The sequence below is a fragment of the Dermochelys coriacea genome, chromosome 7 (assembly GCF_009764565.3).
Source record: "Dermochelys coriacea isolate rDerCor1 chromosome 7, rDerCor1.pri.v4, whole genome shotgun sequence".
Lineage (NCBI taxonomy): Eukaryota > Metazoa > Chordata > Testudines > Dermochelyidae > Dermochelys > Dermochelys coriacea.
The window spans coordinates 102,800,011-102,819,939 of NC_050074.1; the positions used below are offsets into that span (position 1 = coordinate 102,800,011).

The 19,929-nt window shown below is 40.9% G+C and overlaps 1 protein-coding gene across 7 annotated transcripts in view; it reads right to left on the reverse strand.

Annotated features, from left to right (window-relative positions):
* The window catches only part of PTPRE (protein tyrosine phosphatase receptor type E), a 285,775-nt gene that overhangs the window by 72,754 nt on the left and 193,092 nt on the right, over positions 1 to 19,929 (reverse strand). For 6 of the 7 annotated variants that reach the window (XM_038409873.2, XM_043519350.1, XM_038409868.2 and 3 more), the window contains 2 exons: positions 2,648 to 2,750; positions 2,287 to 2,360 (listed from right to left, as the gene is read on the reverse strand). In XM_038409873.2, the coding sequence (XP_038265801.1) occupies positions 2,287 to 2,360; positions 2,648 to 2,750 (177 nt within the window). Of the gene's footprint in view, positions 1 to 2,286; positions 2,361 to 2,441; positions 2,576 to 2,647; positions 2,751 to 19,929 lie in introns of those variants that run through there. The other variant, XM_038409875.2, reaches the window with a different exon arrangement.

Here is a 19,929-nt window from a genome sequence, read left to right on the forward strand (position 1 = left end):
AAATAACAAGCCGAGTGATTTCTCTGAACACACACTGGATTAAAACAATGACAGAAGCCTGTGTCCTAATGTTAATAATTAGAGTTTCTGACTTTAATTTGTAAAAAAATAAAAATGTGATGAAACATCATTTGGAGAGGCAAGAGGGTCTATCAGTTCCTCACACTCACTGGGAAGCGTAGGGATTGGAGGGGAATTTTTTTTAAGATACTTAATTTAAGGGAAATAATTTGTAAATCTATTTTACAAATGGTTTTATTTCCCCAAATAAGCCACAATTTGCCAGACACAAGAAACGCTGTAATATTTACAATAACTACAATTAGGTAAGTGTTTTGCTCTCATTAAACTGCTTTAAGAAGGTAATAAATTCATGAGACTTGTTTGAAGCATTCCTATTGCATCTTTAATCAAAATATAAGAGCATCAGTACTTTAATTTAGTTTCTGTCCCAAAACAGTGGAAAACAATATTTGCGCCATGCAGACAGTAGTCCGCATTTGAACAGGACCTGAATTTTGAAAGTATACTTTTCCACCTGCAATTCATTGTAGGCACCAATACATACCTGCAAAAATGCAAACACGTGGTCTGATCTTTCTGCACCAAGCACAGATCAAGAAGCAAAGGGAGTTCAGTTCTTGAGTTGCCACACCAGTCCTAAGTTGCTGGCTGCTCTGAGGCTATGTCTACATTACCGCAGTAAATCGACCTAAGCTACGCAACTCCAGTTACGTGAATAATGTAGCTGCATTTGACGTAGCTTAGGCCAACTTATTGCGGAGTCCACACTATGCTGGGTCGACGGGAGACACTCTCCTGTTGACTTAACTTACTCTTCTCATTCGGAGTAGAGTACCAGGGTCAACTGGAGAGCGATCTGTGGTCGATTTGACAGGTCATCACTAGATCCGCTAAATCGACTCTGGTGCATCGATCCAGGGGGTAGTGTAGACACAGCCAGTTGTGCCAGATGCACACAGCTAAAATGGCTGTTCTAGCAGACAAGGAAAGCTGGAGCACAAAGGTGCTCCAGCATGCTTCTTTTACAGCAACGATGTCCCCTATGGGATGATTTCGAGTAGCACTGACACCCAGGAGTTCCCTTGCACCAGCCGGCTAGATCTGCTAGCTTTATTACAATTGTGCACTGTTAGACCGGTTAGAAAATTAGACAACATATTCAGTGTGCAAACATATTGCATTTTAAAACAACAGTGAAGTTGAAGAGTTTTGAAATCATGGTAGAGGAAGTTTCCCTGAGATTAGCAGCTTTGTTTAAAAGAAAAACAAAACACTTCTCTAGAAACAGACAGTGACAACGCTTCTTTCAGCAATCATGCTGCCTAATAGTTCATGTACTAGCCATTCTACAGAGTAACAGAGTTCTGCTTGCTGGCTAGTGTATCTCAATACTTTGGAAACATCAATGCTCTTTTAACTGGTGTAAGGAAATTTAACACTGAACAGGAAGTTACACTCATCTGGTTTATATTTAGAACTGTGAACAAACAATTTTTCAGTTTGCACATCGTAACATGAAAGCCACAGAAAATGCAGGCAATTCTCCCTTGTGATTACTTTTTTCCTTTTCTTTTAATTGTTTACCCCTTCATCGTTATGACATGAGTAATATATGGATGACCTATAATTCCCCAACAACTTTGCCATCTTTTAATCTTTATTGTGCTTGATGCTCCAAATCTAGTCTAATTTGATATGCTCTTAATGAAAACAACATCTGAAAATCTATTGGTGAATATTTCCAATTTCTGGACTGCATCTTTTTTAAAAAAAATGCTGTTGTGTCCCTTCCCTCTCATCCCCCTTTTACTTTTTAATCTGGTCACTGAGTTACAAAGTAGTTCTTCATACTTTTTTTGTTTGTTTGTTTTTTTAACACAAATGTTTCAATCCTTTTTTTCTTAAGGTGAAAACTGGTGCAGATAACAACTGTCGTGAGGAATCCTTCATTAACAAACCAGTTATGGAGAATTGCCACGTAGAAACAAAATCTGGTAAAATTACAACTTTAAGTTGTAAATTATTAAACAGCAAGGAGAAGACAGAGTTATTTGAAAAAGAAGGAAAGTTTTCTTCTTTATTTTCTTTTAAATAAATAAAGCTAGCACTAAAATGATACAATAAAAGGAAAAAAGTAATCCTCAAAGTTTAAATAATTGAATTCTTAACTTTCAAAATTGAAGTGTGTACACACACACACACACACACACACACACACACACACACAAATTCATTCTAAAAACAAAGATAACATATCATTACCTTGCTCTTCTAATATTCCATTTGGCATCTTTTTGTCACTGGAGGTCACAACAGCTTTCCTATGTTTTCTGAACCTTAAAGACACAAAACCAAATTAATTTGAATAATTGTGTTTAAAAGGTAACAAATGCTCTTCCAGATTAACTTGTACAAACCATGTAATTCTGGAGAAACTCTTTCTGTTCATCTTCAGATGGTAATGATTAATGGTGAAATACAACATACGGCATCCTCAGCTACTCTAAACTGTGGTCTGAGACTTCAGTTACTGCATATATGTAGAACCGCTTTCATTTCCTCATGTGATCATATCAAAATATGACCAATCTAGTTCTGAGTGCTGCACTTAACAGCTCCCTACCTGAAAAAATAGCCAGCCAGAAGAATGAAAATGATGAACACAAGAAGCAGGATCAACATTGAAGTCAGTAGTTGCTGGTGTGAACTGTTCTCTTCTGGAGGCTCTATAAATTAAAAAAAACACCAAGAGTGAGAGGTTGTTGTTATGGAATTCTGAGCGTAGCAAAGATAAAATTGGACAAACATACCTAATACTTACAAAAACTGATTTTAATGCACTGTACAGTTTCCAAAAGGCCTACCTCTAGGGTCAAAGTTCCCATGGAACATAGATTTGGTGGTGGCTGTGTGTGGTCTTCTGATTGTATCAATTTGTTAAAAATATCAACAGTGCTTTTTAGTAAATAAATGCAAAGCTGAAACCCCAATTAAGGGGACATATTTTTAAAGTCTGTGCTACCAACTGTCACCTCTTGAATATGGTGAGTGAGATAATATCTTTTATTGGACCAGCTTCCGTTGGTGAGAGAGAGAGAGAAGCTTTCTAGCTACACAGAGCTCTTCCTCAGTTCTTGGACAGGTTTCAGAGTAGCAGCCATGTTAGTCTGTATCCACAAAAAGCACAGGAGTACTCGTGGCACCTTAGAGACTAACAAATTTATGAGAGCATAGGCTTTCGTGGGCTACATCCCACTTCATTGGATGCATAGAATGGAACATATAGTAAGAAGATATATATATACACACATGTACAGAGAAGGTGGAAGTTGCCATACAAACTGTAAGAGACTAATTAATTAAGATGAGCTATTATCAGCAGGAGAAAAAAAAACTTTTGTAGTGATAATCAAGATGGCCCATTTAGACAGTTGACAAGAAGGTGTGAGAATACTTAACATGGGGAAATAGATTAATTAGCCTCTTACAGTTTATATGGCAACTTCCACCTTCTCTGTATGTATATAGATATCTTCTTACTATATGTTCCATTCTACGCAGCCGATGAAGTGGGCTGTAGCCCATGAAAGCTTATGTTCTAATAAATTTGTTAGTCTCTAAAGTGCCACAAGTACTCCAGTTCCGTGACAGGTATTCTGAGTGTCACAGCTAAACACAAGATCAAACAGGTAGTTTAACATACTTACAGGTTTCAGAGTAGTAGCCGTGTTAGTCTGTATCCGCAAAAAGAAAAGGAGTACTTGGCACCTTAGAGACTAACAAATTTATTTGAGCATAAGCTTCATCGCATGCATCGGATGAAGTGAGCTGTAGCTCACGAAAGCTTATGCTCAAATAAATTTGTTAGTCTCTAAGGTGCCACAAGTCCTCCTTTTCTTTTAGAATACTTAGCACATATTCTAAAGGACCATTCAAGTTGAAGTGGCCTGTAAACACCCCTGTAGTCAAAGGACAAAAAGGGGTTTAGAGTGGTTACAGATTGTTGTAATAAGCTATAAATCCAGTATGTTAATTAAGATCATGATTTTTAGTATCAAGAAAACTTATGAATTTAAGCTTCCAAGCTCATCTTCGGAAAGTGTTGTGCACGTTTCCATTGCGGATGAGGTCTGAGAGGTCCGATATAGAGCGATCGCTATGTGAAAAGTGGTGATGTGGTGTTTTTATCTTTTATTTTCCTGTGTGAGTTCATTCAAGAGTATAGCAACTGTCTGGTTTCACCCATATAACTGTTACTGGGGCATTTCGTGCACTGGATGAGGTATACCACGTTGTAGGCATGTGTAGGATCTTGAAAGGCACATTCGGGGGGGGGGGTTGTTGATCAATGTAGCAGTGGAGATATGTCTGTAGGTTTTGCATCTTTGTTCATTACATTATACTTAGTGACTATTTTCCTAAAGGGATATTAGAAAAATTGTATCTGATCAATGGACCTGTAAGAATATAACTACTTATGCAAACTATTTGTTTGACCTTGTATTTAGTTGTGACATTCTGAGTACCTTTCAGACCTGAGGAAGAGCTCTATGTAGCTCAAAAGTCTCTCTCACCAGTAGAAGTTTGTCTAATAAAAGATATTACCTCACCCACCTTCTCTAATATCCTAGGACCAACACGGATACAACACTGCATATAGCTCTTTAATATGTCATTTATATTTGTGGGAGCAACAGAGAGCATTGCAAAGTTAATTAATATAAATGTAAAGACCTGATGAATGAGAAAGCATATTCTCCCCTCCCCCGAGTATAAATTTACCAGGCTAAGATGTTTGGTGCAAGAGTTTAGAATGATATTCAAAAGTTCCAGGCATTAGACTGACATATAATTTCTGGTTTGGCTGTTTTTTCAGGTGGCTAGTTGCTGGTTTGTAATGCTCCTAATGTGCAATGTACAGAGCACTGGATACATGGGGAGGGGCAAGAATTCTAGTGAAGTCTAGTATGCTGATTTATACTAGGTGAGGATCTGGTCAAGAATATTTACTCTACGTGACAGCTGTAACACAGCATACAAAGTGCTCTTTTGGTACATATCTGGGTATGCACAAGCCGCGTAAGTGTGTAAGGATGATGGCGCTTGCACTAATACTGAAATAAGAGAGTCATGAATGAAGAATCTACATGCAAGCTACAGTAGAACCTCAGAGTTATGAACACCAGAGATACAAACTGATCAGTCAACCATACACCTCATTTGGAACTGGAGGTACGCAATCAGGCAGCAGCAGAGACCAAAAAAAAAAAAAGCAAATACTGTACAGTACTGTGTTAAACGTAAACTGCTACAAAAATAAAGGGAAAGCAGCATTTTTCTTCGACACAGTAAAGTTTCAAAGCTGCATTAAGTCAATGTGCAGTTTTAAACTTTTGAAAGAACAACCATAATGTTTTGTTCAGCATTACAAACAACCTGCATTCCTGAGGTGTTGGTAACTCTGAGGCTCTACTGTACCTGGCATCAATTACACATATAGTTTTAGGGCTTATGCTGCTACTTGTCAATACTGAATACTGCAAAATGAAGTTGATTTAAATGTTGAATTTTTATTTTCTCTGTTTCTTTATGCTAGTAGTAACCTTTCAATAGTAGTACACAATTTGACTTACAGTATCTCATGCTCCTGACAACCATGCGGTTCAAACAAAACCAAAAACTCTACCAGCTTCAGGCTTTAGCTGTGCAGCTTCCCCTCATGGGGTAGAAAGTGAGGAGAATCCTATCCAACTCTCCTAATTCCATGCACCCAAAACCTCCTGGGACCCCTTTGATGGGGGAAAAAGGGAAAGCATGTTCCAAAGGTAGAATTCTTCTCTTTCTGCAGGTATGGGATACCCTGTGCATACGTGCAGAGTAGAGCATGAGCCCCATCAGCCTTACTCCCAGTTTCCTGCTCTAAGCACTTCACAGTACTGCCTCACAGTACAAGCTGAATATGTTAGAGTGAGGATTATATAAAATAGGAAGAGAAAAATAACAGACTGGGATAAGAAGAAATGAGAACACAATATGGATGTAGAGGGAGGATACACCATTGGTAGATAAAGAATTAGGACAGAAAATAAGCTTTATGTATATATCATTTGGAGTAGAAGGATATTCTAGCAAGGAATGACTCCATCAACATAGTATTACAGAGAGACTGGTAGGCTAATGTGATATCATAAAAACAACATGTAAAATGAAAGAACAAGAAATGATAGGCAAGAAAAAACAACAAACAACATTTATTTTGAATAGGTTTCACAATCTCTACGTTGCAGCAAGACCCAGATGCAGCATGTATCAGTCAGCTACTAATTTATAACAACAGTAGTGTTTTCTGCACGGTAATTAAGGCTTAGCAGAGAACAAACAAAACAAATTAAACAACAAACTCTAGTTATGGAAGCCATTATACACGTCCCCTCTTCAGACACTGGGAAATTCAGCTGGAGAGTACCATGGAGTATGCCCTATCATGTGATATTTTATTTATAGGAGCACAAAAAGGGCTGTCTACTCAATGCATGATATGTACTGACACAAGTTACAAGAACAAAAAATACAAAATAGCAGCTTACTACCTCCTACTGCAAAAAAAACAAAACAAAAAAAAAACCCTCAACTCCAAAGGAATTTCCCCCCCAGCACAAAACTCCCCTCCCCGACACAGACATAACCCTTTCCTCTGGAACAACCCAAGCAAATAGATGTGCCCTGCAGCATGTCTTCTTGGGCTAATTTGGACCACATGAGACAGCTGGTTTCAGAACTGAAAACCCTCATGGAGAACACTCTAGACAGGACCGAATTAACTTTTTGTGGGCCTGGCACCAAACTTATTTGTGGGCCCCCACAGGGCAAGGTGTGGGGGGTGGGATGGTCAGTCTCCAGAGTGAAGGGTGGGCTGGGGGTAATGAGGCACAGCAGGGTGGGAGCAGTCCCGCTCTGCGCAGCCCAGCAGGAGGGCACTGTTTACAGACCTGCAGCTGCCAGACGCACACTGGCCTGCCAGCCCTGTGCTGCCAGCATGCCCCTTCCTTGAGGGTGGGCCCTCACCACACCGCCCCCTCTGCCAGTGCCCCTTATGCCCAGCGCACCCTGAACCAGAGACGTCCACCACAGATCTCTATGCCCAGCCCTCACTCCTCCCAGAGACCTCCCCCATGGGCCTCCCACCACAACTGCACAGCACCCTGCACACCACACCACTCGACCAGTGCCCCCCACCCATAGACCTCCCCACTGCCCACCAACTTTCTCACAGTCCCACCATCGCAGCTGCACAGCACCCCATATTCCTGAGGGGATTCTGCACCAAAAAATTAAAAATTCTGTGCACAATATTTTAAAATTCTGCAAATTTTATTTGTCAATAAATAAATGTGGAGGCTCCAACATGGCAGTAGAGAGCACAGGCCACTGGTTGCATGGAGGTGGGAGATTACCCTGCAGCCTCCCCCCACACCACCCCAGGATAGGGATTTGGCAATGAGGCTGCACCCAACCCTGACACAGTGCAAGGGCCAGGCCTGCCCCAGAAACACCCGGGCACACCAGGTGTGGGTGAGCAGGCTCAGCCTGGCAGCAGGATCCAATTACAGAGGAACTTAGTGTGGGGGGATCGAGGTGGCGGTAAGAGGGGTTAAGGTCTCTGTGGGTGCGGGTGGCTCAGTGGGAGATCTGGATGTACAGAAGTTCATTGGGGGGTTCCAGGCACAAGGATAATGGGACTCTGCAGGGGATCCAGGTGAAATTGTTTGGGTCTCAGCGGGGGGGGGGGAGGTCTAGGTGCAAGGGAGGTGGGGTTCATTTGGGTGGGGGTCCAGGTGCAGGTGGGTGGGGCCCATTGGGGAGGGTGTCTGGGGGGCTCATCAGGGTGGTACAGATGCAGGGGAGGTGGGGCTTGTCAGGGTGAGGGTTCGATGGGCCTGCTTAATGGGGAGCCCGAGTTTCTGCCAAGGGAATGCTGCATGCTAGACTCCAGCTTCCCCCTGCCCCCACTTCCCCCATCCCCTTCTCTTCTTCATCCCATGCCCCTTCTCCACCACTCCATCTCCTCCTCATCCCACCCCCTTCCTTCCCCCTGCCCCTGCTTCCCCCTGTTCCCGCTTTCCCTATCCCATGCCACTGCCCCATCTCCTCCCCAATCACCCCCTTCATCCCCACTGCCTCTTTCCCCCAGCCCCAGCCCCAGCCCCCTTCTCTTCCGCATCCCATGCCCCTTCTCCACCGCTCCATCTCCTCCCCATCCCACCTGCTTCCTTCCTCCCTGCCCCCGCTTCCCCCCACCCCCTTCTTTTCCCCATCCCATGCCCCTTCCCCACTGCTCCATCTCCTCCCCACTCACCCTTTTATCCCCACTGCCTCTTTCCCCCATCCCATGCCCTTCTCCTCCCCATCTCATGCCCCTTCTCCACCTCCTTCCCACCCTACCTCCTTCGTCCCCACTGCTTCTTTCCCCCCCAGCCCCGCTTCCTCCCACCCCCTTCTCTTCTCCATCCCATGCCCCTTCCCCACTGTTCCATCTCCTCCCCAGGCTTGGGGGGGCAGGGAGAACTTCCCCCCAGCACGCACCGGCAGAACGGAGTGGGCTGGGGCCAGGTCGCTCCACTTTCTGCCACCTGGTGAATGCAAGGTGGGCCTGATCCCTGCTGCAGTCTCCAGGGACACGTAGCTCAGAGGAGTAGGCTTGGGGGCGGAAGGGGTGGAGTGGGGGTGGGGCTGGGGCAGCAGGGGTGGGGCAAGGTGGGGCAGGGGCAGCTCTCCTGGCCAGCTCAGCCAGCTGGGAGATCGGGCTGGCCGTGGCCCCTTCTGATTGTGGGCCTGGCACCATGGTAAACCCAGTACTGACTCTAGAGTCATCCCCCTTTTAAACTAAGGGGGGCGGGGCTCCAGCTCAAACACCTTTGCTGCAGCAGTGTGATATGAGGAAAGAGGTGGTCTCTCAAGCAGCAATATCCCACACAGGTCAAAAACACCATCTCAAATTCAATCTGGAAATCAGTAGGCAGCCAAAGCAGATCACAGAGCTCAGGTGTCATGCGCTGTCTCCAGAACTAACACCAACTCTGAAGAACATCTTAAGAATTACTTAACATATAGACTGGAGGACGAGTGCTAGTAATAATAATAGGGCTCAGATTTTCCTAGATGCGATAGCTGATGGATTCCTTCATCAAGTAGTTGCTGAACCAACTAGAGGGGATGCCATTTTAGATTTGGTTTTGGTGAGTAGTGAGGACCTCATAGAAGAAATGGTTGTAGGGGATAATCTTGGCTCAAGTGATCATGAGCTAATTAAATTCAAACTGAATGGAAGGATTAAGAAAAATAAATCTGCAACTACGGTTTTTGATTTCAAAAGGGCTGACTTTCAAAAATTTAGGAAATTAGTTAGGGAAGTGGATTGGACTGAAGAATGTATGGATCTAAAGGCAGAGGAGGCCTGGGATTACTTTAAATTAAAGCTGCAGAAGCTATCGGAAACTTGCATCCCAAGAAAGGGAAAAAAATTCATAGGCAGGAGTTGTAGACCAAGCTGGATGAGCAAGCATCTCAGAGAGGTAATTAAGAAAAAGAAGAAAGCATACAGGGAGTGGAAGGTGGGAGGGATCAGCAACGAAAGCTACCTTATTGAGGTCAAAACATGTAGGGATAAAGTGAGACAGGCTAAAAGTCGAGTTGAGTTGGACCTTGCAAAGGGAATTCAAACCAACAGTAAAAGGTTTTATAGCCATATAAATAAGAAGAAAAAGAAAGAAGAAGTGGGGCCGCTTAACACTGAGGATGGAGTGGAGGTTAAAGATAATCTAGGCATGGCCCAATATCTAAACAAATACTTTGCGTCAGTCTTTAATAAGGCTAAAGAGAATCTTAGGGATAATGGTAGCATGACAAATGGGAATGAGGATATGAAGGTAGATATTATCATATCTGAGGTAGAAGCGAAACTCGAACAGCTTAATGGGACTAAATCGGGAGGCCCAGATAATCTTCATCCAAGAATATTAAAGGAATTGGCACATGAAATTGCAAGCCCATTAGCAAGAATTTTTAATGAATCTGTAAAGTCAGGGGGTTGTACCGTACGATTGAAGAATTGCTAACATAGTTCTGTAAAGGTTCCTTCCCCACTCTGAACTCTAGGGTACAGATGTGGGGACCTGCATGAAAACCTCCTAAGCTTACTTTTACCAGCTTAGGTTAAAACTTCCCCAAGGTACAAACTATTTTATCCTTTGCCCTTGGACTTCCACTGCCACCACCAAATGTCTCACCGGATTTATTTTTGAGAAAGCGTTGTTTGGAAACATCTTTCCCCCCAAAATCCTCACCAAAACCTTGTACCCCACCCCCGCCTGGGGAAGACTTGATAAAAATCCTCACCAATTTGCATAGGTGACCACAGATCCAAACCCTTGGATCTTAAGAACAATGAAAAAAAACATTCAATTTCTTACAAGAAGAATTTTAATATAAGAAAAGGTAAAAAGAATCACCTCTGTAAAATCAGGATGGTAAATACCTTACAGGGTAATTAGAATCAAAACATAGAGAATTCCTCTAGGCAAAACCTTAAGTTACAAAAAGACACAAAGACAGGAATATCCATTCTATTCAGCACAGTTTATTTCCTCAGCCATTTAAAGAAATCATAATCTAACGCATATCTAGCTAGATTACTTACTAAATGCTAAGACTCTATTCCTGTTCTGTCCCCAGCAAAAGCATCCCACAGATAGACAGACCCTTTGTTTCTCCCTCCATCCAGCTTTGAAAGTATCTTGTCTCCTCATTGGTCATTTTGGTCAGGTGCTAGCGAGGTTATCCTAGCTTCTTAACCCTTTACAGATGAAAGGGGTTTTCCTCTGGCCAGGAGGGATTTTAAAGGTGTTTACCCTTCCCTTTATTTTTATGACAAGTTCCTATTTTTAAGAAAGGAAAAAAAAGTGATCCGGGTAACTACAGGCCTGTTAGTTTGACATCTGTAGTATGCAAGGTCTTGGAAAAAATTTTGAAGGAGAAAGTAAAAATCATTGAAGTCAATGGTAAATGGGACAAAATACAACATGGTTTTACAAAAGGCAGATCGTGCCAAACCAACCTGATCTCCTTCTTTGAGAAAGTAACAGATTTTTTAGACAAAGGAAATGCAGTGGATATAATTTACCTAAATTTCAGTAAGGCATTTGATACCATGCCACATGGGGAACTATTAGTTAAATTGGAAAAGATGGGGATCAATACGAAAACTGAAAGGTGGATAAGGAATTGGTTAACAGGGAGACTACAGCGGGTCCTACTGAAAGGTGAACTGTCAGGCTGGAGGGAGGTTACCAGTGGAGTTCCTCAGGGATCAGTTTTGGGACCAATCTTATTAATCTTTTTATTACTGACCTCAGCACAAAAAGTTGGAGTGCGCTAATAAAGTTTGCAGATGATACAAAGCTGGGAGGTATTGCCAATTTAGAGAAAGATCGGGATATCATACAGGAGGATCTGGATGACCTTGTAAACTGGAGTAATAGTAATAGAATGAAATTTAATAGTGAGAAGTGTAAGATTATGCATTTAGGGATTAATAACAAGAATTTTAGTTATGAGCTGGGGACGCATCAATTAGAAGTAACAGAGGAGGAGAAGGACCTTGGAGTATTGGTTGATCATAGGATGACTATGAGCCGCCAATGTGATATGGCTGTGAAAAAAGCTAATGCGGTTTTGGGATGCATCAGGCGAGGTATTTCCAGTAGAGATAAGGAGGTTTTAGTACTGTTATACAAGGCACTGATGAGACCTCACCTGGAATACTGTGTGCAGTTCTGGTCTCCCACGTTTTAGAAGGATGAATTCAAACTGGAACAGGTACAGAGAAGGGCTACTAGGATGATCCAAGGAATGGAAAACTTGTCTTATGAAAGGAGACTTAAGGAGCTTGGCTTGTTTAGCCTAACTAAAAGGCGGCTGAGGGGAGATATGATTGCTCTCTATAAATATATCAGAGGGATAAATACAGAAGAGGGAGAGGAATTATTAAGCTCAGTACCAATGTGGACACAAGAACAAATGGATATAAACTGGTCATTGGGAAGTTTAGACGTGAAATTAGACAAAGGTTTCCAACCATCAGAGGAATGAAGTTTTGGAATAGCCTTCCAAGGGAAGCAGTGGGGGCAAAAGATCTATCTGGTTTAAGATTAAACTCGATAAGTTTATGGAGGAGATGGTATGATGGGATAACATGATTTTGGTAATTAACTGATCTTTAAATATTCATGATAAATAGGCCTAATGGCCTGTGATGGGATGTTAGATGGGATGGGATCTGAGGTACTACAGAAAATTCTTTCCTGGGTATCTGGTGAATCTTGCCATATGCTCAGGGTTTAGCTGATCGCCATATTTGGGGTCGGGAAGGAATTTTCCTCCAGGGCAGATTGGAAGAGGCCCTGGAGCTTTTTCGCCTTCCTCTGTAGCATGGGGCACTTGCTGGAGGATCCTCTGCTCCTTGAAGTCTTTAAACCACAATCTGAGGACTTCAATAGCTCAGACATAGGTGAGAGGTTTTTCGCAGGAGTGGGTGAGTGAGATTCTGTGGCCTGCGTTGTGCAGGAGGTCAGACTAGATGATCATAACGGTCCCTTCTGAACTTAGTATCTATGAATATCTATGAATCTACATTGTAAGAGTTATTTGAAAAAGCCGAGCATACTCAAGGAAAGAAAATGGAAGTGTCCTGAAAGCAGAGGTGTGCATCTTTTATGGAAAGTCTTCAAGGAATCAAAGGAGATACCGTATGCCCTCCAGCTAGATCTGAGATTTTCTAAGCATGTGGTGACTAAGTTATACATTTTGAACTATATACGGAAATATTTGTAATATATCAAAAGACATCTTATTAGCCAGAGGAATTATGAAGTCAGACTTCAAACTTTTTAAATGCTTGAATGAAGTTTCTGTTAAAGTCCTAAAGGATCAGTATTGGAACTTTAGCTGCTTATTATTAAATGATGCAGTTAATGGTACTTCATGGTTGTAATGGAGTTGTAAATAAGTAGTCAGGACAGGAATGGTTCAGTCAAAGGAAAAAAAATTAGGACCAATTAGCCAAATTCTGTCTTAAAGTACATGGGTGCAACTCTGATTGACTTTAATAGGAGTTGTAAACACATATCTGAAGGCAGAATTTGGCCCGTTACGGACATGGTCACATGTGAATGCAGTTTGGTGTTTAATGAACATGGAGTAAAATAAAGGAAGAGATATTTACTAAACAGAAAGGTGCCCCTGCTATAATGCCTACCGCAGCAGGACTGAGATTGGAAATTATTACAGAAAAATCTCTAAATCCATTAGCTCAATGCAGGAAAAGATGCAGTTACTCTAGTTTTATTAGGCTCTGGTTATAACTCAGATTTGTGCTGGTATATGTGGGAAAGAAAAGAAATTGTTGTTGAAGGAGGTTCAACAAACACCAATTAAAATAACATGCAGGTTTCAAAGATTTCTCATGAAATGTGGCCTCGTTCATGTCTGAAAAGAGGAGCCTTTGATGTGACCTACTAGAAGTTTATGCTGGTTCTTAGTGATGGTAAAGTTGCACACACACAAAAGTATATTGTCCTGTTGTTTTGGAAAAATATTACAAAGAAATCAGTCTGGTATTAATACAATAATAATAGATTTGTTTCTGTTTGTGCCTTTTATTATAAGAGTGCCTGCCATGAGAGTGAGTTTATGTGGAATAACAAGCTGTGGGGACGACAGAGGCAGTGACTTTCCTATTGTTTGAATGGTTCTTCTTCTCAGATGATGACTTGAGGTGCAACAGTTTGGTCCTACACTCATTTCTTAAAATACAAGGGAAAATTTAGGCTTACACAGATTTCTGGAACAAGAAAAGTTAATCTAGAATTTTATATGTGAATACGCTGTTTGCCTGTCTGTTTCTTCCTTACAATGTTTCTTAGTCATAGGGTATTTAACACTTCATTCCTCTGACTCAAGGGGTTTTTATATTGATTGAAAGTGACTACCATATCAAAGTATTCTCTTGTACCTAACAGCATGTGTTTCCTAAAATCTTACTTGTGATGGATATGAATGGCATAATTTGTTATTGATTAGTCACCTACACAGGTGGTCAGTTTCTTTTAAACTATTTTAGTTACAAGAGAGTGAGAAAAATTTTTAAAAACAAACTTTAATTATGCATTACTTTTTTCATAATTTGTAATAGGCAGATAGGTTAGGGATAGATGGGATAGTGTCCGCTGAGGGATTTTATTAGATACTGTATAGACTGGTATTGTTGAGAAAGAGAATTATTGAAACAATGGGAATTTTAAGGTTATGAATGAAAAAGTTTGGCCTGTGGCTTATTGTTTGACACTTCAGGAAAGAGAGCAGCATCCTCCACCTGTTAATATACAGACAAACTTTATTCTGAACAAAGTATATACTCATCCTTTATTTTAGTTAGGTGGTCAGAATAACGTACGTAAAGGGACAAGAGATGTGAAACAACATATATACCAAGAGAAAACAGAGTTTCAGTCAGCATTTTGTAAAATCAGCTCCTCGACACGGATACCTTTTATTTCAAAGACTGTCTCAGAACAATATTTTATAGCCTTAATGACTCCTAGATGCAGAGGTGACACAGACATATGATCTCTACTAGCATGAATGGCACTGCTATAATAGAGATGGCTTCACTAGTTGATATCATTAGCCACATTTTTTACTCTCTCTTTGAGGTATCTGTGGGTTGTCTGGTGACTTTTTGGTGCCTCAGTAGTGTCCAGCCCCATTATTATTAAAACAATATTAATCAAAAGCAGCAGTCATTTCAAGAACCAATGGGTTTCATCTTTTTTGATTTTCCTTTGCGTCATACTCTTATCTCCCCTATATTTGGAAATGCTGCTCCATTACTGCCTTAAATTCATCAAAAACCAAGGATGTTTTCTATTGAGAAAAATCAAGAGAGTCTTTTAGCTGATGATGTGGCTATCATAATTTTACAGGGATCATGATTTCAGTGGTATACCCAATAATTAATAAGGTAGGTTGCATTCTGCCCCACCTCAAGCTTCTGCATTGACTTAAGATGTTGTCCCATGTAGCAATATTGGGAAATACCACCGCTGAGAGATTTTCTGTCACAGGATGGTACCTGGTATGTTAACCCTGCTTACATATCCTGATTTCAAGAGACAGAGCAGGGCAAGGATGACTTATGCAGCTCTATGAGTGCCACATCACAGTCTTGTTTCTCCCCTGGCCATCTGATGTCAAGGAAGTTAGCTTGGAATGTTCACCATGACAGTCCCATGAATTTAAACAAAATAGTGATAATGTCAGACCAGCAGCCCTACACTATGTGTGAGAGCTGCATGCAGGCATCACATGCTTTTTAAATGTTGATCACATTTATTATCTTATATTTTCCCCAAAGGTTGGGTTGCTAATTTACTAACAACATTCAGAAATTAAAGAGCAAGATTACTTTGCCCCAGACCTATTATAAATTCAGAGGTCTGACAGTGGCCTTTAACCAGACAGCCATCTAAATAGTAAGAGAAATTAAATACATTCAGGGCAGACTGCATGATTTCTTCTTTAAAGCTACTTCTTTAATCAGTGCTGCTTCAGGGGATTGAGACATAGACAAGTACATGCTGAGGAAGCAGATTACTTTTACTGTAGATCTTCAATCTGGTCATTGGCATGGAGAATTTTCAACCATTGCACCCAAACAGATATAATGAAGAGTGATCCAATGACCATGTAACTCTCTGTTTGGAATGGCAGCTTTAAAATCATAAACCCAGGGTTCTTTCCAGAAATGTGTTGAAATACTATGTTCCACTCCGATAAGAAATTAGGGCCATGACACAGGTTTTTCCCAAAGTTTGGGCCATGTGATTTTGCCTCGCTTTGTCACTATTGCCACTTTTCCAGATGCCTGATTTACTTTTTCTGGTGCTAGTGCTCCTTATCTTATAATGTTCCCCCGGCTTTGTTCTGTTCCTAATTTCTGTATACTAATTAAAAACAAAACCAAACAAAACTAGGAACCAAAAGCAGCATACATAACAATAAGTGTATCTGGTGACCTTTCTTCCTCCTCCTCCACACCTTGTCGTCATCCCTATCTGTTTTATGTTGAATGTAGAGCTTAGCAGGTGCAAGGGTTTGGTCCCTCAGATTCAGGCCCTTAGATTATAAACTCCTTGGACAAAGATATAATTCTGGCCAAGGCAGCCCGTTCACACCCAAGTAACCAGTGTAAAAGAGCTAGAAAGCTGGTAGAATCAGCCCCAGTATAAGGAGATTCCCTGAGTGGCATGGACCTGGAAGAATGGTTCTAAGGGGACTCCCTTGAAGTCTCGGGCACAGGTGGTCTGCTATTGCACTCTGATTATTTTCAGCTACTACAACAGCCCCACATTGAGTGCTGTGAGCTTCCATAGTAATGGAGGCACATCAGTGTTGAGGAGGGTGCAGTTTTCTATGGCCTTGTCTACACTGCCACTTTATAGCGCTGCAACCTTCTCACTCGGGGTGTGAAAAAACACCCCCCTCAGTGCTGCAAGTTTCAGCACTGTAAAGCACTAGTGTAGACAGTGCACCCAGTCCTGGTAGCTACTCCCCTCGTGGGGGTGGGTTTTTTTTTTTTAAACAGTGCTGGGAGAGCTCTCTCCCAGCGCTGGCACCATGACCACACAGCCACATTAAAGCATTGCTGCAGCAGCACTTTAACATTGCCTCAGTGATACCAACCCAACTTGTTAAATAGAACTATTATGGGTTGGGTTAAATCTTTTTGAAACTGGGGGGTGTGGGTGGGTGGATGTAAATGCCACCCTTTAAGATCATTCTAAAAAGTCATGAAGCTCCTTTACAGAACCAGGCAGCTGAAACAACAGGGGACTCCAACTAGAACAGGCACATGGCACTGCCCAAAACAAAGGCACACATGAGGCCTCTCAGCAACTTGAACCAGGTGGCAGAGGGGCTTCACTAGGTATTTTAGTGGAGAGGGGGTTGAGGAGGGTGAGACAGGTGGGGGACAAGTGCAAGCCAGAAAACCACCAGAAGGTTAGGAGACAGAAGGCAGCAAGAGACACAAAAGCACTGGTAGTGTGACCCTAAGAAAAAGCTAAGAGAAAAAGCTTTTGAGTTAAGTGTTGGCTGAAAGAAGCTGGGAGCCAGGAGCAAAGAAGCTATATCCTTTTGTTTGATTGCTATTGTGATCAGGGAAACAGGACTTTATACATCTTTTGTAAATAAACAGGATTGTAATACAGACACCAGACTCCAGCATCCATTTCTCCTGCTAGTGAATAACTTGCAGGACCCCGATATTTGGCTGATCACTCGGATCAAAAAGGAGCAACAGTATTTTTCCCTTAACACACATTTATAAAACATCCCATTTGTTTTAAATCCAAATGCTGTAAATGATTTCTAAGGCAGGACAAAAATATAGAAAAGTGCTAAAATGAAATATTTGTTTTTTCAAATTTGTCTGTCTGCTGATATTAACATTTTATTATTATTCGGTTTTTTATCATGTCAGGAATTGGACAGTTTGTATCAGTATGGCAGATTAGTGCAGTATGGTTTGTTATATTCATATCTTTCTGCAAACAAAAATATGTAAGTTCAGCTCAATTAGATATTATAATGTTGGCTGCTAATTGAGCTTGATAATTAAGTTAAGTTAAAAACTAGTTCAAGCCAATTTCCTGTGTATTGTAAAAAATGTTACAGATGCTTCCCTTCTGCTTGAATCCACTGTGTGACCACAATGAATGATTCACTAGGACTGACTCCTCTATGCATTAACTCTGTTTTAGTGTACTTATGTTTAAAAATGTATGATAGCTCAATAAAAACAGATCTTCAACCCATGTTCTGAGAATCACCTTGAGTGTAATAGAGACAGGCAAGCATGATCAATGTGTAACTATGCTGTACACTGGAGCTCATTTACTTCATTCTCACACAGCAAACTCTTCTCCTTGTTTAAAAGATACAGCTACTCTATCTACTTGAGGTATGAGTGAACTTGCACAGTGAGAATTGTGACTATTGTATGGAAAAAATGTATGCCAATGGTGCAATCCTGTAGCCTGAAATAACCTCTCTCAACCGACACGGGGGGGTGGGGAGGAGGAGGCGCGGAACCAACATTGTGCATGGAAGCAACTTGTTTCCGCTTTTCTGCAGTGACTGATGATAATGAGCCACACACGAAACAAGTAGTCAAACAGACTGATAAATACTAAAATGAAGGGGAAAAAAACAGAGGGGACAAAAAAGAAAGCACAAGGAAAGAAACTGCAGTGAAACAAGATATCAGAAAACCCCTGACGGATAACACACCAACGTATGAGGTCTGAAGAAACCGAGGAAGAATGAAGAAACAAAAGAAAGACCTGTTCTGTATTTGTACAATGTCTAACAAAATGAGGTGCTGATCCGTGGCTGGGCTCCTCGGCGCTACTGCAATACAATTAAATAATATATTTGTTAAAAAACGTGGGTTTTAAAAAAGTATTAAGTCTGAAAGCGTGTTTCAGCGAAGGGCCCAAGACTCTCCCACACTGTCTTTACAAATATTCAAGAACTTGTCTCAGCACCTCCTTTAATGATGCTGAATTTCTGACTATGCCTCATTTTATTACATGAAAAGAGCAGGGTAGTATCTAAAATGAGGAGGAGGAGGAGGAACCTTTGGGTCTAATTCTGAACATAATCCAATGTAACTCAATCCATATATGATGCCTAGATTGGTGTATTAGCACTGGAGAGAACTGATGGATAAATTGTTGACTGATTAATATGAAAGACTGACCAACGAAAAGGGCTTTGAAACCTATTCCATAGTGCATTTACATTACTTCCAACCTTCTATTTCTGTAGTAAGTGTCTACACTACCGCACTTCAGAAGCGCAGCTGTAGCTGTACTGCTGTAGAGTTTCTAGTGTAGACATACCCTTAAGACTGAGGAGCATTTTGATTATTATGCATTACTGAGTTATTATTTCAATACTATAAACAGCATATTATATTTATTTGTTGAATTGTATTTGTTAGCATAAATTTTAGTCTACTGTGAAGGTGCCCAGAGCAATAGACAGACACTTATTAAATGGAATTCCAAATCAGTAAAATAAATAAAATATTAATTAGGTTAGTTTTGGCTCATTGGCATGGTATTACATTTTATGGGATGCTTTGTCTTCAGCAAATGAGAATGCTGACAGAGAACAGCATATCCATATTTTGTAAAATAGAGCACACACTTTAATATAGTTCTCTCTCTGACCAGGGACAAGAATGGCATTAGTCTTGTTGAGCAATGGTTAATATAAATGTTATATATATGCCTGTTTAACAAGTAGTCAGTGAACATTTTTTTAAAATTACATATTCTGGAATATTGACATGCAGCAAAAACTAGCACACCCTTTTCATGGTGACTTTGGATCCTTCATCAAATTTGCAAACATGCAGAAGGACAGTAGGATTAAACAGAATTGTTGCTCTCCTTCAGGTCCTTCTGTAGGACTAATCTCTTCAAATGGAGAATATGTGGCACTGGAACAAGTAATCTTTATTTTTGGATTAAAAATGATTTATTGCACAGTTCAACAGCTATTGAAAGCATGAGATAAGTGCATAATCCTATTAACTTGGGCTCTTTACACAGGAAAGCATTTTTGCCATATATGCGTTTTTGTCTATCAGACAATAATGTTCATTTTTTTCTATACATATGTACTTAATATATATTTAAATAATGAGGACTTTGATTTTTCTTAAATACCCAATTTAGTTTCTACTACACATCTTGCTTATATCATTTAAATTAAGATTTA